This window comes from Castor canadensis, chromosome 11 (genome assembly GCF_047511655.1).
Source record: "Castor canadensis chromosome 11, mCasCan1.hap1v2, whole genome shotgun sequence".
In the NCBI taxonomy this organism is placed as follows: Eukaryota; Metazoa; Chordata; class Mammalia; order Rodentia; family Castoridae; genus Castor; species Castor canadensis.
Window position 1 is genome coordinate 17589855 of NC_133396.1, and position 23657 is coordinate 17613511.

Below are 23657 nucleotides of genomic sequence, written 5' to 3' on the forward strand. Positions count from 1 at the left end.
AGTGATGATCCACACAGACTTCACTTCCACAGGTAGCTGGAATGAATCAGAATAAGACAGTAGATGGTGACTTAAAATAAAGTTTATTTTTAAAAAGGTGGTTATTTTTGCAATGACATGGTTATAGGACTATGTGTGAAGAGGTAACATCTTTTTCCTTAACCATACTTTTTGTTTTTTTTAACTTTCTGCACAAAGGTAAAAGTTTTGTTAATCTCATAATTAATGATATAAAACAGAGGTCAGCAAACTCCAAAGATAGCAAATATTTTTTTAGGTTTTGCAGGCCACATATGGTCTGTAGTGTACTCGTTCTTTTATAACCTTTTAAAAATATAAAAACCATTTTTGGTTTGTACCATACAAAATAAACTGGGCCAAATTTGGCCTGCAGGTAGTTGTTTGCTGACTCCTGGTATAAATACCCACTTTCTGTCTTATCAGAAAAATTGCTATCTTCAGGCTTCTTCTTGATAATTAGCTACTGCCTGAAGTCAAGGAGAGGAGGGCCTTCCTTACAACTGAACTGTGACAGAAGTAGAAATAGAGTTCCTGCTTACTTTTGACTCTTCAAATAGTTTTTCCATTCACTCACTGATAAATCTGTTAAGCACCTACTATGTATATCTTGTGTTAGCAAGATTTCCAGTGTTTGTTCCTTAAAAGGGTGGCAATCTTCCAGTTTCTCAAAACCAGGAATTATCAGGTCTTAATACTTAACACGTTTTGGGGTAAATCAGCATTAAAACTCTCAAAAGGATTCATGATTATAAAAAAAATGAATCTAGCTAACAATATCTTTGCACTCAATACCAACACATCTTAAAGTCATAGACTAGATGAGGAAAAATATGTAATTTTCTATTTAAAAAGATGCTTTATTCTCCCATAGGTTTGTTTCGTTTTGTTTTGTGGTGCTGGGGATTAAACCCAGAGCCTCACACATGCTAAGCAAGCACTCTATCACTAAGCTACATCCCTAGCAAAGACTGAAACTTTTTTAAACATTCTCAGCTCTAAGCACCTCCAAATATTTTCTTCCCATTTTCCTAGTTTGCTGCCATGTAACATAAAATCTAGATGTAGACAGGGCTTCTCATTAGCTTCCTATTCCAGCCATAAAATAAACTAGCCTTAGGGGTCAATATTGCCTCTAAAGTAATTTGCACTCCCACGTTTCATCTCAGAGGAGTGGTCATGTTTCTCTCCTTCAGGATGAAAGCTGTATTTAGCCTGAATCCTGGTATTTATCCAAGAGGGAAAGTTTATTTAGAGCCAAAAGGAGCATAGGACTGCAGTGCTAAAATAGAAAGGTCACACCCCATTACAGATCTTTGATACAGACACCAACTACAACAATCTGCCCACACCATCAAAACATGGCATATTTTATAATTAGAAGTGATTGTGATTTTCCTTTTGATCATGTAAACAAAAAAGGGAAATGCCTTGGGAAATCACTTTGCAATGGTCTCTCATTTCTTAAATATACATATGAACAACCAGTTCTTCCTTTGTAAAGTTCATGGGGATGAGAACAGAGTAGGCCAAGGTTATCGCTTTCGCTCTCCTCTCTGTGTCCTTTTCTTTTCCTTTTCTTTGCGCTCCTGCTTGGCTAGTTTATCCCTCTCCCTTTGCAGCTTGTCCTGTTCCTTCTTTCTTTGGGACTCATCCCGAAGCGAGTCTCGCTCCAATTTCCGAGCATTCAGAACATCTTCCACATTGGTGTTTCGGAACAGGGCTACAGGTGAGTTAAGGGATTAAAGTACAAGTCACACAGGTCACAACTACTGCTCTTTCCTCATTCTTGCTGTCCCCTTCTTGGTGAGTCATGAATGCTCCCTATTTCTAGTCTTAAAAAAATACCCAGGAACAGTGGCTCATGCCTGTAATCCCAGCTACTCAGAGACTGGGAGGACAGTGGCTTGAGGCCAACCTAGAGCAAAGAGTTAGACTCCATCTCAATAATCTGGGTGTGCTAGCATAAACTTGTGATCCCAGCTACATGAGAAGCTCCAGGCAAAAAACACAAGACCCTACCTGAAAAATAAAGCAAAAAAGAGCCTTGGGGGGTATGGCTCAAGTAGTAGAGCACATGCCTAGCAAGCATGAGGCTCTGTGTTCAAACCCTAGTACCACCTGATGATGATGATAGTAATAATAATGATGATAGTAAGCTATTCAGGAAGCGGAAATCAGAAGGATCATAATTTGGGGGGTAGGGAGTTAGTAAGACAAGCTGAGTATGGTAGGGTATGTTTGTAATCCCAGCTACATGGGAGGCATAGAAGGAGGATCATGACTCAAGGCCAGCCCAGGCAAAAAGTGAAACCAATCAGCCAATAAAAGCTGGGTCTGTCATCCCAGCTAGGTGGAAAACATAAATAGGAAGATTGTGGTCCAGGCTGGCCAGGGCATTAATGAGGAGACCCTATTTGAAAAATATGTAAAAGAGAAAGGGCAGGGGCCATGGCTCAAGTGGTAGAGCACCTGCCTAGCAAGCCCAAGGCCCTAAATCCAGCTGGGCACCAGAAGTTCATGTTTGTAATTCTAGCTACTTGGGAGGCTGAGATCAGAAGGATCCTAGTTTGAGGCCAGTGACGGGATATAGATCTCAAGACCCCATCTCCAAAATAACCAGAGCAAAATAAATGGACAGGAGATGTGGCTCAAGCAGCAGAGTGCCTACTTTGCAAGCACAAACCCCTGAGTTCAAACCCTACTCCCACAAAACAAAACAAAAAAAAACCTGAGTTCAAACCCCAGGATGCTCCCTCCCTGCAAAAAAACTCCAAAACACAAAACCTGTTAATACCAGACAAGCTCCTCTCCATTCTTAAAACATGACATTTTTCTACTTTAGGGCCACAAAATGATTCTCATGCTGGAGATGTAGCTCAGTGGTAGAGCACTTGCCTAGCATGTTATAAGTACCAAAAATAAATGAATCTCCCAGAAACAACTTCCCTTTCTCTTATAATCCACCATACTCCTCACCTTTGAGATAGATTTATAAATCCACCTTCTCTAGGAAGCTTCTCATAGTAGTTCTGTTGGTTGGGACCTTCCTCAAAACTTACATTTCAATATGTGTGTATTTTTAGCATAAAGTGTTCAGTCTTTTTGTTCTCTTTCCAAAAAATTACAAGGCTTCTGAGAACAGAGACAATATTCCATATTATTTTCACAGTGCCAGGCAACCCGGACCTGCACACAGGGAGTACAGAATCTTGTTTCCCCTTAGAAATCCATGCGCCAAGCTAATCTTTTCACAACACTTGTTAACTTGTTTTCTTTGGCTAAGTGCTTGCTATGTTGACTGATTAGGGCTGTGCTGTCAAGTAATGGCATGACTTGACTTCCTGGAGATAAAGGGAGCCTCTAGCAATGACAGCAAAATAAAAATTGGTTCCCAAGAGGATTCTGTGGAGAAATACATGGGGATGGACAGAGAAGGATACTTCTGTCAGAACCAATGGTCATCATGGTGGCACCTGAATCATCCTTCTCATCTGCTTCAGTGAGTGATGTTAAGGAAAACTGGATGGAAAAAAAAAAACAGCTCATACACCTTGACCTGGCATTAAAATACATTCAATGAACATGAGTAAGTCAGACTTGGAGGCAGTCCCAACACTCAGGAGGCAGAGGCAAAAGGATCACAAGGTTCAGTTCAGCCTGGATACACATGGGTAGAAAAAGCAGACTAAGCAGAGGAGTGAGGACACACAGTGATATGACAATAAATCCAGGAGACTTATCTTTGGAAATCTTGAACTCACAGAAGAATGTTTGGGGTTTTTGTTTGTTCGTTTATTTGTTTTGCAGTACTGGGGATTGAACCCAGAGCCTCGTGAATGCTAGGCAAACACTTAGCCACTGAGCTACATCTCCAACCCCAGTCTTCTGTAAGATCCTGTTCTTGGAGGCTGAAAAGAAACTTGGGCTGGGTGGACTGCTACATTACCTGAAAGCCAGGGGAAGGTGGGATGACCTACAAAACAGTGACTCTCAAAGTAGTTCCCAAGCCTCCCAGGAACCTATTTAGAAATACACATTTGTGGGCTCCATCCAGAGCCTACTCAATCAGAAACTCTGGGTAAAGCCCAGAAATCTGTGTTTCAACCTGTCCTCCAGGAAGACTGGTGCTTTAAAGTTCTTTTCCAAAGGAAAAAGAAAACTAGTTCTTTTCTAGACCAAGAACTGTCATTTGAACCATAATTCTGAAAACTCTGACAACATGTCACAAGGTAAAGGCAAAAGATAAACTGTCCCCAAAGCACTCAAGAATTCTTTCCTAGTGATTAGTCAGCCAACAGTTCTGAGATGATGTTCACTATATAATGTGAACATCAAGTAACCTGATACACATTCCCTAAATAACTTCAAGCTCTCAGGGAACTAAATCTGCCCCTACTAACAGCATCTTTTTGTACAGTTCCCACTCAATTTTCAAATTTATTTTTGGGGCTTTACTTTTAACCATGCAGTCATATCAAAAAGATTCAAATAAAACTCCTAATTTTTAGGGTAATCTTTTCCCAGAAATATACAGGTTCTAGCCTGATTTGTCCACTAATTTTCTGAATGACTCTGGTCATTCACTCATCTCTCAGTGTGTCAGTTTCCTTGCTCACTGGAAACAAAGATAAAGATGGGTTATACACGTAATACTAACCTGTCCATAAAAGTGCTACACAAACTTTAGTAAGGATCACAGCCATTTCTTATTTTCTGAAAGCACAATATAAATGGTACTTGAAGGCGTTTACTTGTTTTACAGTAAGGTGTTCAGGAATCTACTGATTATGTGTTGAAAAATAAGTCCAGTATTAACTGTTCTAACATAATTCATAGCCACAAAGGCCCAAGATCACTGACATTTTGAAGAAAGTTAAGCATGGAGGGGGACTGTAAACCATCAACTATCTCTGGCTTAAGCCTCAGGGGATGAGACCGCAGAAAGGATATTCTTCTTCATCTGTCACATCAGCATACTGGGCCAGCAGGGCAGCTTTTCTCTGCTTCTCCTCTTCTGATACCATCCTGGGCTTCACCACGATCTGTGCCTGCTTCTCAATTAGGGTGGCAATGGCCTGTACCTCATCTGGGAGATGGTGAAGGGAAGAAGAAGAAGGTTTTATGAATGACTTCTCACTGAACCAATAGTCCACCCTGACAGCACTTGTACTAAAGACACCCGCAACTGAAGACTCCTTAGAACTCTGGGGTTCAAAGAACATGCCTCAAGGGTCAATGAGAAATACAAGGAAAGGCCATGCAGGCCAGGGTTTAGACCTTCAAAATAGCCTGATATTAAGTGCTTTAAAAAAAAGTTGAGGGCTGGTAGAGTGGCTCAAGTGGTAGAGCATCAGTGCTGCAAAAAAAAAAAAAAAAAAAAAAAAAAAAAGTTGAAAACAATGCATTAGAATCACAGAATTGTGCTGGGGTGTGGTTCAAGTGGTACAGTACCTGCCTAACAAGCGTGAGACCTCAAGTTCAAACCCCAGTATCACCACCAAAAAAAAAAGAGAGAGAAAAATCACAGAATAGTAAGCCTACAAACATGTAACTTTCACCCCTCTAATCCTGGGAACCTAAGGAGGAATGTAGAATCAACTTAGGCTGGTACCTTTCATGTTTACAATTATACCAGGTGAAATTCTCCTTTTTCAATTTTATTTTTGATTCATTATACATTAATCATATGAGAGGATTTCACTTGGAGACTTCCATACATGTATCCCAAATTCTTAGGTTAAGAATATTTGCCCAGCATGGTGGCACTTGCCAATAATTCCATCTCAGAGACATATACTGAGACCCTACCCCAGCCTATCTCAACACAACAAAGCCCTAAACAAGTGCTGGGGTTGGTTGCCTCAGTGGCAGAGCAATTGCTATCATGTGCAAGGCCCTGAGTTCAATCACCAGTACCGGGAAAAAGAAAAAAAAAGCTATTTGCCACATTTTTAAAAAAGCTCTCCATTCTCAAAGAAAGAAGCAATGGTATATCGTAGAGGTACATTAGAATCATCCAGAAAAGTTCTATTAAAAAAAACCGTCAATGCCTGGATCCCAGCCCAGGCACATCAAGTGATTCTTACTAAGCAGTCAAGGCTGAGAATCAAAACCAAAGAAAGAAAAGGAAAAAAAACTGAGAATCAAAGATAAATTCAGAAAAAAACTGAGAATCAAGATTAATTCTTTTTAAGTTTGACTTTTTCTTTTTTTTTTGAACTCAGGGCCTTGAACTACTCCACCAGCCTTTTTTTTGTGGTGGGTTTTTTCAAGACAGAGTCTCACAAACTATTTGCCCAGGCTGGCTTTGAACCATGACCCTTCTGATCTCTGTCGCCTGAGTAGCTAGGATTACAGGCATGGGCCACCAGCACCCAGTAAGTTTGACATTTATGCCTGAGTTTTCTGCAGCTAACTTACCATCTTAATGGTGAGCATATTAGCCCATTTCTCTTGCATTTTATAGGGTGAAGGAGTTAGCCAAATAAAACAAAATTCCAACCATATTTGTGCTATGAACTAAGAATATAAAAAGATGGTAAAGCTGGGCATCATGGCTCATGCCTATAATCCTAGTTACTTGGGAGGCTGAGATGTTGAAGATCAAGATTTGAGACCAGCCCAGGCAAACAGTTTGCAAGAGCCCATCTCCAAACTAACCAGAGCAAAATGAACTGGAGGTATGGTTCAAGTAGTAGCGTACCTGCTTTGCGAGTGCCTGTCCTGCAAATGCAAAGCTGTGTTCAAACAGAAGTCCCACCAAAAAAAAAGGTAGGAAGTGAGAAAAATACTGCTGACCCTATATCTGCAATGTAAGTCTACTAGTGACAGAGGATTGAAAAAAAAAAAAAAAACAGTAAAAACTACAATGGTCAGGCTGAAAATGGAAAAGTGCAAAAGAAAAAAAGGAAATCAAAGTTCATTAAGAAGTTAAAGCAAGCTGCTGATGGTTTGCTAATGTAAAATATCTTTGAAGAATGAATATCCAAAGGAAAAAAAAATGAAACACTATCTCCCTAAGAACTGTACAGTACATGCTTTTGGAAAAGGCCCTGGAGGTTAGATATAGAAATGCCCACTCTGACTGGGCTCATGCCTGTAATTCTAGCCACTTGGTAGGCTGAGATCAGGAGAATCAATGTTCAAGGACAGCCCCGGCAAGTAGTTTGCATGATTCCATCTCTAAAACAATCAGAGCAAAATGCCTACTTTGAAAGAACAAAACCCTAAGTTCAAATCCCAGTCCCACCAAAAAAAACAGAAGAGAAAGAACAACTCCACCTTCTTTTTTCACTTTGGTGACAACATTCTGAGTTTCTGACCATCGTTCCACAATCTCTTTGCAGATATCAAGGAGAGAATCTTCTTCCTAGTTGGAAAAGTAGACTATTACTAACTTCCTGAGAGAGTCCTCAAACACAATAGTAACTTAAAATAGGTCTATGAAGAGGCTCAGCCGAAACTCCACCTGCTGGACATAAGAAATCTTGGGAAGGGTTTGGAGAATCACAGCATAGAGTTTCTTTTCTTGGGGCTCTGGACATGGAAGTAATCCTTTCCTGTCCCAGAATCTAGATCTGCTAGGTCAAAAGCAGCAGCTCAGCTCTAGTGGAAAAAAGATTCCTACCAATTCAAGACAATCCTCCTTATTCTTTCATTTAAAAAAAGAAAATATTTTATTTGTAATTGACAAATAATTATACATATTATATATTTGCAGGACACAATGTGATACTTTGTGATGTTTACACCCTGGAATGATTAAATCAATGTAATTAACAAGTTTTTCATCTCACATACTTACACATTTCTTGTGGGGAAAACAGAGATTAAATAACTTGCATAAGTGGCATAGAGTGATCCATCAATAAAAAAATGTAATGAGCCGGACGCCGGTAATCCTAGCTACTCAGGAGGAAGAGATCAGGAGGATCACGGTTGGAAGCCAGCCTGGGCAAAGAGTTCGAGAGACTCTATTTCGAAAAACCCTTCACAAAAATAGGGCTGGTGGAGTGGCTCTAGGTGAAGGCCCTGAGTTCAAGCCCCAGTACCACAAAAAAAAAAAAAAAAAAAAAAGGAAAGATGATAGTCTTTACAGTCTTTACTTTTGTAATTTGCTACTAATTATACATCACTATTGTTGAATCTTACCACAGATTCTTGCTAACAAACTTCATAATTCCTAATAGTGAATCCTAGCTCATTCTGGTGACTTTTTGTTTCTCCTAGGAAGGGATTTGCTACAAAAGTCAGGGGCCTCTGGCATTACATGCTGCCAGACTGCCTGACTGACAGAAAGCAGCACCATGAATTATATGTTTAATATACGCCATATCCCGGTCCTTTCTGCTCTATAAAGATGCTCCTTAGTTGCTTCATGAACAGAAACTCTGCTTCACTATAGGATTCCTGGCCAATTCTTCCCAGAGTCAGTATCTATACAGAAGGGATTGGGAAAACTATGACAAAATTAAACATGGTATGTGAATTGGACAGATGGAGAGAGTCATGCTGAAAAATTATTTTTTTCTTCTGCAATTTATGGAACAAGAGTCAGATATAAATAACCAAATCTGTTTCTAGGTAACTTTGCCTCATCGACCAGGAATCTGTTAAGAGTCTAAAGTAAACAGATCTCTCTTTATCAATAGACAGATACATAGCTCCAATAATGAACTCCTGAAAAGGAATGGTTAAGGAGCTAGTACAAAGAAGTACCAAAATTATTTTAGCAACTTCTTTGTGAAGTCTTTAGAAACTTCCCAGCTGATGCTGGGCACCGGTGGCTCACACCTATAATTCTAGCTACCCAGGAGGCACAGATCAGGAGGTTCAAAGTCAGCCCAGGCAAACAGTTCTCCCTATTTCAAAAAAACCCATTACAAAAATAGGGCAGATGCAATGGCTTGAGGAATAGGCCCTCAGTTCAAACCCCGACACTGAAAAAAAAAAAAAAAAACTTTCTGGTTGGAAATAAAAACTGAAATTCCTTGCCTCTTATTCCTTCCCCTATATAATCTGCAACTGAGGGTCCAAGAAAAGAATTTATTCCACTGTGTTGTATTTCTAATGAACTTCCAAGTTGCCTCACAGGCTATATTAAGCTTTCCCATTTAAAAAAAAAAAAAAACCCCAGCAGCACAGCAACTAAGAGATAGCATAGATAAATGGGACCTCATAAAACTAAAAAGCTTCTGTTCATCAAAAGAAATGGTCTCTAAACTGAAGAGAACACCCACAGAGTGGGAGAAAATATTTGCCAATTATACATCAGACAAAGGACTGATAACCAGAATATACAGGGAACTTAAAAAACTAAATTCTCCCAAAACTAATGAACCAATAAAGAAATGGGCATGTGAACTAAACAGAACTTTCTCAAAAGAAGAAATTCAAATGGCCAGAAAACACATGAAAAAATGCTCACCATCTCTAGCAATAAAGGAAATGCAAATTAAAACCACACTAAGATTCCACCTCACCCCTGTTAGAATAGCCATCATCAGCAACACCACCAACAACAGCTGTTGGCGAGGATGCCGGGAAAAAGGAACCCTCTTACACTGTTGGTGGGAATGTAGACTAGTACAACCACTCTGAAAAAAAATTTGGAGGCTACTTAAAAAGCTGGACATCGATCTACCATTTGATCCAGCAATACCACTCTTGGGGATATACCCAAAAGACTGTTACTCCAGAGGCACCTGCACATCCATGTTTATTGCGGCACTATTCACAATAGCCAAGTTATGGAAACAGCCAAGATGCCCCAGCACTGACGAATGGATTAAGAAAATGTGGTATCTATACACAATGGAATTTTATGCAGCCATGAAGAAGAACGAAATGTTATCATTCGCTGGTAAATGGATGGAATTGGAGAACATCATTCTGAGTGAGGTTAGCCTGGCTCAAAAAACCAAAAATCGTATGTTCTCCCTCATATGTGGACATTAGATCAAGGGCAAACACAACAAGGGGATTGGACTATGAGCACATGATAAAAGCGAGAGCACACAAAGGAGGGGTGAGGATAGGTAAGACACCTAAAAAACTAGCTAGCATTTGTTGCCCTTAACGCAGAGAAACTAAAGCAGATACCTTAAAGCAACTGAGGCCAATAGGAAAAGGGGAACAGGTACTAGAGAAAAGGTTAGATCAAAAAGAATTAACCTAGAAGGTAACACCCACGCACAGGAAATCAATGTGAGTCAATGCCCTGTATAGCTATCCTTATCTCAACCAGCAAAACCCCTTGTTCCTTCCTATTATTGCTTATACTCTCTCTACAACAAAATTAGAGATAAGGGCAAAATAGTTTCTGCTGGGTATTGAGGGGGGGGAGCGGGAGGGGGCGGAGCGGGTGGTAAGGGAGGGGGTGGGGGGGCAGGGGGGAGAAATGAACCAAGCCTTGTATGCACATATGAATAATAAAAGAAAAAAAAAAAAAAACTTTCCTATTTTCCCATTTATAGGTCAATCTCCACAGAGCAGGCAGGCTCTCTGGGACTCAAAGGGGTTCTTGCCAGAGGCATCTGGGACCACAGAACCAGCATTATAATTCAAGCATGTACCCAATCGATGAACTACACTTCTATCATGCTTGAGTTACTTTTTCTCTAGCTTGTGCTCCCAAAGGCATTTTCAAATGACTTTGGATCTGAAAAAAAAAAAAAAAAAATTCTGCCTCCTACCCTTTGTTTCCTTTTTTTTTTCTTTCAGTATTGGGTTTTGAACTCAGGGCTTTGTGCTTAAGAGGAAGGCATTCTAATGCTTGAGTCACACCTCCAGCCCCTAACCTTCTCTATAAAATCATGTATAGGCATATTTATACCTACCTATATTAATAATACCTTTTGATTTTCATTAATAGTCGCTGAAAATTGACTTTAAAGACAAACCCATTCTCCAAACATGTTCCTTGTAATAGATGCCAAGGATAAAGCCTTTGATGGATAGGTGGTTTTCACATTAGCAGTCCCGGTTTCCAAGATTTCCTCTAAACTACGAATGCAGAGGTAAGTCAGTTTCTATAGTTTTTAGTGGTGATGCAAGTAAATTTTATTTTTAAAAGGAAAGAATTTGGACACTCACAGACAGCACCTGTAACCAATCTAATCTACAGTAATCAACCTAACTATGTGTGTTGGGATTGGAGAAAGTGAAGGTGAAGACGGCAGAAATGAGCAGGTTGGAAAAGCAGACTGCTTGGTCACTTACTACATAAACGCAGCTTATGCACATTTCTGAGTTAATCTTCTTCTAAGAGGCTAACTACCAAATCTTTGATCTCATTACTCCCCCCCATGCTAATGATTATTGAATGTCTAAATTCTGTAAAGAATCAAGCACATTTGCTTCAGTTCCCCCATCATAAAAAAACCTTTACTACCAGCTTACCATTTTTTGACCCCTATCTCCGAAATAGAAACCGAGGGGGAAGTTTCTACAGTCTTTTGTCATTGGACAGCCCCGGGCACTGCCTCCTAATGGACAGACATCCCAGAAGCATTTTATTCCCTCCTCTGAACATTGTAAATATATGGGAATGGCATTAGTTTTGTTAGACGTTTATGATAAAGCTCTCGTTTAGATTTCAATGCCTTCAGAAGAACACTACCCAACTTACCCACAGGCATCAGAAAGAGCCTCATTCCCAGGAATAAGGCAAAGCCATTCCTCTTCAATACACCTGCAACCTTCAGGCTTCCCAATACCTGGTTGAAAAGCAACCCGCTTCTCCCGAGACCCAGAGCTCTGAATATACTTCTTCCAGGTGAAACCACTAAGACTTTGTGATACCGAGTAGGCAAAGGGGGTATGCAAAGTACTAACAGGGGTCTTTAGATGTCTAGCTGAAGTTGAAGGAATGTGCCCGGGCTACTCACCAAGAAAGCAGAGAGGATACCCTGCAGGGCATCCAGCTTCTCTTCTTCCTCCTCCTCTTGCAGGACACCAAGGATGTAGGCGCCGTAAACGGCTTGGTCCACTCCCAGCGCCTCCAACCGTCCGTCCAGCCAAGATCCAAAACCCCCGCCCCCGCCATCGCTTTTGACGGAGGCTGCCGCAGCTACTTCGCTGGGCGCCGCCATGTTGGGGCCTGTGTCCTGCCGGGCCCTGGGGCGCCTACCGCAGTGCCTGACGGGCTGCGCCGCGTGCCGAATGCGCATGCCTGAAGGGGAACACACGCCCCCCGCGCGCCGGCGTAGAGCCGGGTGAGCCAATGGGGATCAATTCAGGCGTCTTGTACCTTCTAGCAAAGCACTTCGGCATGTGCGCGGTAATGTGATCCTGCAGGAATTTCGGGGATTAGTTTTAACACACAGGCTCTTTACAGTTGGGGACGTTCATAGAGGTTCACTAATTTGTCCACAGTCATGCGGCTAACGAAACAGGACTGGAACTTATCTTGGATTTCCTCGCTTCTGCGCACCTCTTCTAGCTTCCCTTCCTCGCGCGCTTGTGGGATGTTAGGCCACCCAGTCTTTTTAAGCAAGGATTTGCTGCTTCTGTCCGGATTATCTATAGTCCCTACTAACTGCTGCTACCTTGGCCTTTCCAAGCCTTCTTCCTTAAAAACTCAGGCACCAGCAAACCTTCCTAGTTCCCTGCAATCTATGTTAACAACACTCAAGTTAAGTAGAGCTGGCTGGTGGAGTGGCTCAAGTGGAAAGAGCGCATGTCTAGCGAGCGTGAGGCCCTGAGTTCAAACCTCAGTACTTACAAAAAAAAAAAAAATTCCAGTGTGCTGGGATGGTTCTCTGCCCTCATCACGCTGCACTTATGGCAGTACTGGACACGTGGTAGGTGCTCAATAATTGAACAGGCACCCTCAAGTCATTGCTTTCACTCCTACACAGGAATGTGTTTGAATTAGTTTACCTTATCTTCTGCTAGGCACTGTGCTAAGAGCTTTTCATGCATTATCTCTTGCAATCCTTTGTACAACCCTGTGAGGAGATACTTTTATTATCTGCATTTTAAAGATAAGGAAACTAAGACATAGTTACACAGAGGAAGCCAAATCAGAAGACAGAACTTATCTGGTAGAGTGGCCTCAGCTGCCTGCAGAACACCTGGCTATGGGCTGGAATGAATTTCCCAGTAACTTTGGTCGGCTTTATCTGCAGGAGGAGGTTGGCTGGGCCCTGGCCTACCGCATTTCTTTACCAAAATACTTGTTGAGTACCTTCAGCATTTGTTGCTATGCACAGAAAATACAAAAATCAATGTCCTCAAGGGGTCATTGTTCCATTAGGAATGGACATGTTTAAACAAATAATGACAATATAGTGAGATAAAAGACTTTGGGGGTTTTGTTACTGATTTGTTTTGAGACAGGATCTTTTTTTGTAGTTCTGAGGCTTGAAGTCAGGGTCTACACCTTGAACCACTCCGCCAGCTCTTTTTTGTAAAGGGTTTTTTCGAGATAGGGTCTTGCGGAACTATTTGCCCGTGCTGGTTTTGGACATACGATCCTCCTGATCTCTGCCTCCTGAGTGTCTAGGATTACAGGAGTGACCCACGGGGGCCTATTTGAGAAGGATCTTGCTCTATAGCCCAGGGTGGCCTCAAACTCATGATCCTCTGCCTCAACTTCCCCAGTGTGGGTATTACAGGTGTTCTCTACCACACCCAGCTTGAGATAAATGTTTTAATGGATGTTGCAGTAGGATTCCTAGATTAGATTAATTTTGCTTGTTGGACTGGGTTGGAAGCTGAGAGGGGGTAGGCATAAAGGGAAATCCAGAAATACTTTCCAGTGGAGGTGATGCTTGAGCTCTTTTTTTTGGGAGGGAAGGGATCTGGAGTTTGAACTGAAGGTTTCACATGTGCAAAGCAGGCACTCTACTGCTTGAGCCACACCTCCAGTCCATTTTGTTCTGGTTATTTTGGAGATGGGGTCTTAGGAACTGTTTCCCCCAAGTAGCTAGGATTCCAGATGTGAGCCACCGGTGCCGGTATAATGCTTGAACTTTTTTTTTTTGGCAGTACTGGAGGTTGAACTCAGGACCTTGTACTTGCCAGGCAGGCTTTCTATCACTTGAGCCATGCCCCCAGCACTTTTTTGCTTTAGGTATTTTTGGAATAGGGTCTTACATTTATGTCCTGGCCAATCTGGACCATGATCCTTCTGTTTGCACTTCCTGTCTAACTGGGATGACAAGCATGCATCACCACACCCAGCTTTTATTGGTTGAGATGGGAGTCTCACATACTTTTTTGCCAGTGCTGGCTTTGAACCAGTGGCTAGGATTATAGGTGTGAACTTCAGTGCCTCACTTGAACTTTCTTAAAGAATGAATAAGAGTTCTTTAGGTAAAGGGGCTTGAAGGAGAAGGCAAATTCAGATGCAGAGAATTAGGACTGGGGATGTAGCTCAGTGGTAGAGCCCTTGCCTAGCATGTGTGAGGCCCAGGATTCGATCCTTAATACCACCACCACAACAACAAATTCAGGGAACTGCAGAATTATTAGGGGCCTCCAGTGACTCACGTTGCTGAAGCAACAGGGTTCAAGTGGATGATATTCAGTGGGTGGCAACAAAAAAAAAGGAAGAAAGGGATTCATGCACCTTGCAAAGGGCCTCACAGTTCTCTACTCTTCTAGCATTGAAATAAATACAAATGAATGGATACTAAATGAATGTCACAAATACAAATGTAGCAATATAGGACAGTGTGAACTTTAATCCCATGGCTTCTGTGTGATCAGTTTGTAAGAATGTGGTACTAATGGAGTCACAGAAGGTAGAGGATTGTCTCTTTTTCATGTATCAGATTTGAGAGCCAGTGTAGCTCAAAGATCATACTTTGAGGTCAGTGTTGAGGTTGAGCCCCAAACTGGAAAAGTATCCCACAGAAAACTTTTAAAGCAATACTTACAGACTCACAGGAAGCTTCAAAAAAGTGTAGAATAATACACACCTTCATCCAGTTTTCCCCAAAGTAGCATCTTACATAACTTACCAAACAGTATCAAAATCAGGAAATTGGGGCTGGATGAGGTGGTACCCGGGCTGACCTTGAACTGCAGTCCTCCCAATCTCACCCTCCAAAGGATCCCAATCCCACACCAAGGATTACAGGCATGATCCAAGTTTATTATTTATTGATGATAGAGATTGAACCCAGACCTTCCCACATGCTAAGCATACACACTGCTACTCCCAGAGATTTTTCGGAGGCCTTAACAAGCTTCTCACCAACTGAATGAAGGCTTTCCACACTGTCAATACTAAGAATATCCTCACTGGCTATCTCACTACAAAAGTAACCAGTGCACGTGGCTTGAAAAAAAAACAGAAAACATACAAATAGACAAATGACAAACAGAAGCCTACAGAAAAAAAAATCAAAAATAGCTTTTTACACTGTAAAAGATGTATAAGCACAATAATTTTTAAAATAAGAAAATTAGAATTGCAATTATATGTCATTTTTGCTTCTCAAATCAAAAAAATTCCAGTATACTCTGTTGATCTGTGTAGGGTGACTGACACTGGAAAAATGTTAGAGCAGGAAATAAATTAGTACACTCTTTTGGAGGACTTTGAAAAGATCCAGCATTTCTACTTTAAGGAATTTATTATAAAATGCACATGTGCAGAATTACATAAGAGGATCATTACACTGAAGTTTCTGGTGGTTCTGGAAGGACAGAAATAGTGTACATTCTACATATAGGAGGCTGATTCAAACAAGTCTGGGGTAGCCACACAAAGTATTGTATAGCTATAAAATGTATGAGGGAGCCAGGAGCTGGTGGCTCACACCTGTAATCCTAGCTACTCAGGAGGCAGAGATTAGGAAGATCCCAGGAAAATAGTTTGGGAGACCCTATCTTGAAAAAACCCATCACAAAAAAAGGGCTGGTGAAGTGGCTCAAGGTATAAGCCCTGAGTTCAAATTCCAGCATTGCCAAAAAAAAAAAAAAAAAGAAGAATGAAGGGCTGGTGGAGTGGCTCAAGTGGTAGAGCACCTACCTAGCAAGCTCAAACCCTAGTACTGAAAAAAAAATGAATGAATAAATGAATGAACGAGAAACTGATGCTGTAGCTCAATGGTAGAGCACTTGCCTAGCATGTGTAAGGCTGTGGGTTCAATCTCCAGCATTGAAAAAAAAAAAAAAGCTGCACACCTATAATCCCAGCACTCAGGAGGCTAACACAGAAGGATGGGAAATTCAAGTGTTTGGGGTTGGGGGCGGCTAGTATTAAAGCCTAGGGATGTAGCACTTGCCTAGCATTCAAGGCCCTGGGGTCATTCTAGTTTTAAAGGAAGGCAGGGTAGAAGAATACTTACGAATACGCATATGTACCCTCCATGAGCATGGAATATTGAAAAGATACACAAGTCAGGACATCATTGAGGAGAACTGCTTTTGAAGTATTTGTTGTATTTCTTTACCTTGTATCTTTTTGTTAAAATTTTTTAAAGAAATAAAACCTATTTGATGGGCTGAAGTGTAGCCCAGTAGTGTTGCCAGAAAGCCAGTTCCCTGGCCTCAGTGCCAATATACAAATAGAGCACGGTATTGAGGAAAAGGAAATAAAGTTTATTATTGTCCAGATGAGGAGGACAGAGCACCAACCTCTCAAAGTTCTGTCATCCCACTTCTGAGAGAAAATGTCCACTTTTTAAAGGGGAGCTCAGGGACTCAGTTTGAGTATGTGACAAAAGTCATTCTGGCCTTGGTTCTCCCAGCTTACTGGCGCCACATCTCCGAAGCTTTATGTCTTGGTTGACAGGTTTACTCCTTCTAGTGGTCAGAGAGCGATAAGGGGAAGAAGACTGCCTGGTTTAACTGAAGAGTAGAGTGTTAACATTAGTCATTCCAGCATGTAGAAAAAGAGACAAAGGGGGAAATGTCAGTTTGACTAACAAATACAATAAACTGGCCAGCATGCAAACTGGCTATGCCAAAAGTTTTTCTCTTTTGTAAGTGTCACAGGTCTCTAATGCTCCCAAGATTAAGAGGTCAGAGCACCAGAGTTGCGGGCAAGAAAGAAACTTTATTGATAGAGAAAGGCTGAGCGGAGAGACACACAGTGGGGTCCGGAAACCAGGTGCCCCCTGAGTGTGGGAGGGCTGGGCTACTTACAGCTATTTTAACAGAAAGGGAGGAAGGGGGGAGGTCCTATAGGTCCGAGCTGGGCGGGCAAGGGTTTTTGTTCTCCCCACTCCTTCTCATCATAGATGGTGCTCCTTAGCCTGGGGAATTTCTGCATTCCTGGGTGATGTAGGTTTGATTTATGTCATAGAAACTGTTACATAAGTCCAGATGCATTTTCACCACTGTCAATTTATTCCTTCCTTTTCTATGGAAAAGGAGCATCAGATCATCTCACTGGTTCCTGCGTTCAGTTAATTCGTGAGGCCAAGTAAGGAGTCAGTGCTCCTCAGCAAAAACAGCCTCTAGGCACCCCTGAACAGTAGCAGAGCATGTATTTAGCAAGCACAAAATCATGGTTTCAAACCCCAGCACCAAGAACAAAACAAAACCAAACCAAAAAGAAGCTATTTGAAACCCTTCCATTTTTTCTGAATTTGTTATTTATCTTCTTGAATGTTTTTAAACATAATACATATTACTGCATAAGTAATACATATTTCAATGTGTTCATAACAATGTATTACATTGTTTTTACATGTTATATTTTTCATTCTGCAGTGTGCTTTTTTTCACTTAACACTGTTTAAAATGGGGCTAGGTATTTTTGAGATAGGTCTCGCTTTTTGCCCAGGCTGCCCTGGAACCACGATCCTCCCGATCTCTGCCTCTTGAGTAGCTAGGATTACAGTACAGTTGTGAGCCACTGGCACCCAGCTTGCTTGGTTTGTTTTGGAGATGATCTCTGCCTCTCAAGTAGCTAAGATTATAGGAGTGAGCCATCAGCTCCCAGCTTTATTTTCAATTCTAATTTTGGTAAAAATAAGATTTTCCATCCTAACCATTTTTAAGTGTACAGTATATTAGAGTTAAGAACTCATTACTTTTTATGCTTTTGGTTTAACACTTTGTATAACAGCCATTTAATCCTTGGTTTTGAATTCTGTTTATTTCAATCCTGGGTTTTCATGACTGCATGACTGCAGATGGGTCTTCAATGGATGAAGATGTCAGTGGGCCTGGATGATGGGCACACAGGGGTTTATCATATCTGCTTTTATGAGTGTCTGTTATTCTCCATTTTAAAAACCTGCATCGGCTAGAGGAGCAGGCTTAGGCAGAGGGAACACCATGTCTGCACAAGTCCCCAAGGCAGCCTGGGTGGAGGAGCAGAAGGAAATGGAAGTTGAAATGACTAGTCCAGAGAAAGCTGAAAAAGCAAAATTGAAAGCAATTATTTTGTCCTCACCTGGGACAAAAGCCTGGTGGTTGAGATTTTTTAAGGAAAGGACAAAAATATTTTGATTCTGGGAATTAGAACATGGCTAAAGCAAAGATGAAGCACAAGCAACTTCCTACTACAGCTCTGGATAAGACCCAGGTCACTGGTGACCACATTCCCACTCCACAGGACCTTCCTCAGCAGAAACCATCCCTGGTTGCTAGCAAGCTGGCCATCTGATGAGAAGAAATGAACTGCAGGACTCTTGTCCTTAATACAGTACTTCTCCACTTATTGTTTCCTTTCCTTCACTAAGTCATTTGAGACTGACAGCTTTGCAGGAAGGGGTAGTTTGTGTCGCTACTGTAAGAGAATGTACATGTGTAGTGTCTTTGATTAGTTTAACAGTGCGCTGATGCAAAGGGCATGTTAGATCAACATAAGTAACCTTCTTGAAAATAATTGTGTATTTTACCTAACTCCTAGTGTAGGACTGGTTCCAACAAGTAACAAGCAAGTTTTACAATTTCAGTGTTTTGGTTTTCCTTACTTCATCTTAATTGTAGCCTTATATGTTACTCCTATTTAATATAATCTCTCTTGTATTGATTTCTTCTTTATTTTCCTTTTGGATTTTGTAAAAACAGAAGTTTAAGACCACAAGTTGGAAGAAAAGTCACATAATTCAGACACAAGTAGATGGGGCTTCAAAAGATTTGACTAACTCTGCTTGAACTTGAATGGCCGTAAGCCTGTTTCAGCTTTAACAATAGAATTTTACTCAGGCAGTATTTGTCCATTTGGGTGTAACTTCAGATGGCTTCAGTGCTAGCAGCTATCCTTGAAGCTAGTATCTAACTCAGTTCTGCAGTGTTAGAACACCTTTTATTGTTGAAGATGTGAACGAAGTATGCATGTGCATTGACTGTTGCATTCACTTTGAACCAGTTTTGTAAATACAATACTTTTGCAAATACAATACTTTTAAAAACCCTGCATCATTGGACTTAATAAAACTAGATAGTCACTTTTAAATCCTATCTATCAAGGCTTCTATTGAACTTGGGTAAACAAATTTCTGTCTTCCCTGATGATTATCACTTTTCTTAAAAATGAATCAGAAAGTATTATATTTTATATTTTTGACAAAATTCTCCTTTTTTGGAATATTTTTAAATGGTTTAGAAAATTCTGTTTCTTAGATTTTTTTAGTGTGGAGCTAAGGAGTTTTATTTTTAAAGATGGCACACATACTATTATTAGAATCAAAGTTACTTAAAGATCAAAACATTTCCAAACATCTACCTTCCAAATGTGCCCTTCAGGCCAGGCACCAGAGGCTCACTCCTAGAATCCTAGCCACTCAAATGCAGAGATCAAGATGATTGAGGTTCGAAGCCAGCCCCAGCAAATAGTTCACAAGACCGTACTTTGAAAATACCCAACAACAAGCAGGGCTGGTAGAGCAGCTCAAGTGATAGAGCACCTGCCTAGTAAGGGTGAAGCCCTGACTTCAAGCCCCAGTACTACAAAAAAAGAAGTGCCCTTTAGTAGGGCATCAGTAGTTCACACATATAACCCAAATCCTAGCTACTCAGGAAGCAGAGATCAGGAGAATCACAGTTCCAGGCCAGCAGAGGCAAAAAGTGAGACCCTATCTCAAAAATACCCAACACATGAAAAAAGGGCTGGCGGAGGGGCTCAAGTTGGAAGAGCGCCTGCCTAGCAAGCATGAGGCACTGAGTTTAAACCCCAGTACCGGGAAAAAAAGGCAGCAGAGAGCAATAGTCAAAGTGTGGACTCTGCTCCTGCATTTGAAAGTGATTGTGGGCTGCCTGCAGTCATTGGTAAAGCAGGGAGAGGAATGGCTGAAAGAAATTTTTCCCGTGTTTGGAGGGTCCACCCTGTCCCTTCCAAACCCTGTACATTTCCCACACTCCTGGTTTTTTTTGTTTTGTTTTTTTAAAAAAGAGTGTGGACTCTGAAGTCAGGCTGTCTACATTCAAATCCCAGGTCTAATTATGGCAGGTTGTACCCTGTTTTCTCATCTATAAAATGCAGAAAGTGGTTACTACCTACTACATAGGGTTGTTACGAAGATTAAAGTACTATTTTAAAAACACTTTAAACATCAATATAAACACTTCATATCATTTGTAAAGTGAAACAAATAGATCTGCATTCCTTTTCTGTCAGCTTTTCTGAGTCATTATTTCATAGGTATTTCTCTGATAAACAGTATTTGGTTGGATTTTTTTTTTTTTTTTTTTTCTGTACTGGGGCTTGAATTCAGGGCCTACACCTGGAGTCACTCCACCAGCCCTTTTCTTGTGAAGGGTTTTTTTGAGATAGGGTCTCTCAAACTATTTGCCTGGGCTGGCTTTGAATCACGATCATCCTGATCTCTGCCTCCTGAGTAGCTAGGATTACGGATTACAGGTGTGAGCCACCAGCACCTGGCTAGCTAGATTGTTTTAAACATCTAATTTAAGGACCTTTTAACTTGCAGGGTTTTTTTTTTTTTAATTTAAAAATTTTAATTGAAATTTTGATAGCAAATAATCTATAACCAAATCAGGGTTTTTTTTTTTAATGTGGAGGTTAAATGTATTTATGTCTTAAAGAATTTTCTTTTTTTTTTTGGTAGTATTGGAATTTTTTTTTTTTCTGGCAGCACTGGGGTTGAACTCAGGGCCCCACACTTGCTAAGCAGGCACTCTTACTGCTTGAGCCACACTGCTCGCCCAATATTCATTTATTTATTTTTTGGCAGCACTGAGGTTTGAACTCCTGGCCTCACACTTGCTAGGCAGGCACTCTACCACTTGAGCCACTCCACCAGCCCTGAAGTATTGGAATTTGAACTTAGGGCATACTTATTAGGCAGGTGCTTTGCCACTTGAGCCACTCTGCCAGCCCTTTTTTGTGTTGGATATTTTCGAAATAGGGTCTCATGAACTATTTGCCTCAGCTGAATTCGAACTGTGATCCTTCTGATCTCTACCTCCTGAATAGCTAGGATTACAGGTGTGAGCCACCAGTGTCCAGCCTGTCACTTTTTTTTTTGTCTTTTTTTTGGTGCTGAGATTAAACCCAGGACCTTGTGCATGCTAGGCAAACACTCTACCACTGAGCTACATCCCAGCCTCTCAGTCACTTTTCATAGAGCAGCTAAAGCTTTAAATACATGCTGTTAACACATTCAGGATTAAAAGCATTCAACTGGAACCTGTTTGCATTGGAAAACTGGTTCAACACAGACTCTATATTGTGGAATGACTAGCAAACAAGCAGTGTCATCTAATAAACAATAAAAGCTCTTGTGTTATAATGGGGAAGTTTTTGTTTTTCAGTTGTCTAAAGGTCTGCAAAGACCTCCAGTTACACATCAGAGGAATGGTATTTGACTGAGGGACCAACAGCATTGGTTCTGAAGTGCATGGATTCTTTATTTTATTTTTTGTGGTACTGGGGTTTGAACTCAGGGCCTACACCTTGAGCCAGGCCCATGGATTCTTTAGAGGGACAAAACTCTCATTTAAAAATTATGTGCAGCCAGGCTGTGGTGTCTCACGCCTGTAATCCTAGGACTGAGGAGGCAGAGATCAGGAGGATCACGGTTCAAAGCCTCACTGAGCAAATAGTTTGTGAGACCTATTTATTTTTTATTTATTTTATTTATTTTTTTTCATTTTTCTTTTATTATTCATATGTGCATACAAGGCTTGGTTCATTTCTCCCCCCTGCCCCTACCCCCTCCCTTACCACCCACTCCACCCCCTCCCGCTCCCCTCCCTCAATACCCAGCAGAATGTGAGACCTATTTAAAAAAAAAAAAAAAAAAGCAGAAAAAAAGCCCATCCCAAAAAATGGCTGGTGGAGTGGTTCAAGGTATAGGCCCTGAGTTCAAACTCCAATACCGCAAAAAAAAAAAGTAGTGTGACAGTGGGTCAGATGAACTAACTCTCTTTTCATTTTGATACATACCAAAAAAATGATGTTTTCAAATATATTCACAATTTCTTCACAGCACCAATAAATTGGAAAAGTGTTCAAGTTGAAGTACAGCATTGGGGTCCTCCAGTGGCCCTTTAGTTTTATGGCAATAAGTCAAAATCCTCTGTATCTGTTCTCAAATTGGCAAAATCATTAGCGTGACAGCTAACTTTTCCTCTCTTCAATGGGCAGGGGAGACTGGAAATCTAGATATAGTTTTATTGGGACAAACGGAATGTTATCTATCTGAGGAAGAATATACCCAAAAGCCCTCAAAATCAGATTGTGCAATTTGGAATGCTAAATTTTGTGCACATTCTCTTCAAAGCCAAGAACTACTAAGTGATACATACACCATCCCTCCCACTTACAGTAATGTGGTAACTTGCATGCATGACTGTGCAACTGAGATCGTCAACAGCCAGTTAAGGATGTCTCAGCTCTTACTTGAAAGACTCTAGTCATTGCATTCCAAAATAAGACTCCTAATGGTGTCTGTCAGCTTGTTTGGAGATGCTTGTGCAGATCAACTTCTGGACTTAGGTGAAGGAAACCTCTTTTTCACTGTATCATTTAGGTTCAATGATGCCTGTGCTGTTTGGAAAAAGAACTTTCAGATATAGTACTTAGTCTCATAATAATTCAGTTAGTGGTCTTAGACCTTTTTTTTTTGGTGGTACTGGAGTTTGAACTCAGGGCCTTACACTTGCTAGGCAGGCTCGCTACCACTTGAGACACTCCGTTAGTCCTTTTCTTGTGAAGGGTTTTTTTGAGATAGGGTCTCTTGAACTATTTGCCAGGGACTGGCTTTGAATCTCAATCCTCCTGATTTCTGCCTCTTGACTAGTTAGGATTACAGCTGTGAGCCATTAGTGCCCAGCTTGTTTTGTTTTTTGAGATATGGTCTTCTATTTTTCCCAGGTTGGCCTGGAACTCTCTATGCCAGCCAGGTTGGCCTCAAACTTATGATCCACTTGCCTCAGCCTCCCCAGTGCTGGAATTGCAGGTGTGCATGACTGGCTGTTCATAGACCTTTTAAGTAATCCTATGCTTCATAGAGTTCATCATGGAGTTTTATTCTCTGAGTCAATTTTTAGTGCTGTGCTTTAAATGATATGCTTTATGTTGTTATCTAAATAGTACCTGATAATAATTTTTTTGGCCTTGCTGTTTCAAATTGTAAAGCCTTTGAGTTTGGAAATATATAAATAAATACATATCATTTTCGTTAATGTAGTCATTACTATTTCTCATTTTTATTAATGTAATCATATCAGAAAACCTAGGTTTGAGGCAGTAATCACAT

The 23657-nt window shown here is 40.9% G+C and overlaps 1 protein-coding gene, 1 non-coding gene and 1 pseudogene across 2 annotated transcripts; 2 read left to right on the plus strand and 1 right to left on the minus strand.

The window, feature by feature from the left end:
* Positions 1-64: 64 nt before the first annotated feature.
* Positions 65-12167, minus strand: Ccdc43 (coiled-coil domain containing 43). Its single transcript, XM_020171349.2, has 5 exons — positions 11910-12167; positions 7303-7390; positions 4972-5107; positions 3462-3520; positions 65-1741 (listed from the first exon to the last, which is right to left on the minus strand). Exons 1-5 carry the CDS (start codon positions 12111-12113, stop codon positions 1554-1556), a joined length of 675 nt encoding a protein of 224 aa, XP_020026938.2. The 5' UTR covers positions 12114-12167; the 3' UTR covers positions 65-1553.
* A 5964-nt stretch (positions 12168-18131) lies between these two features.
* LOC141414040 (cAMP-regulated phosphoprotein 19 pseudogene) lies at positions 18132-20217 on the plus strand (annotated as a pseudogene).
* On the plus strand, positions 20162-20291 carry LOC141414383 (small nucleolar RNA SNORA71). The gene has a single exon (XR_012439423.1). It is a non-coding gene; the product is annotated as a small nucleolar RNA SNORA71 (small nucleolar RNA).
* The last annotated feature ends 3366 nt before the right edge of the window (positions 20292-23657 follow it).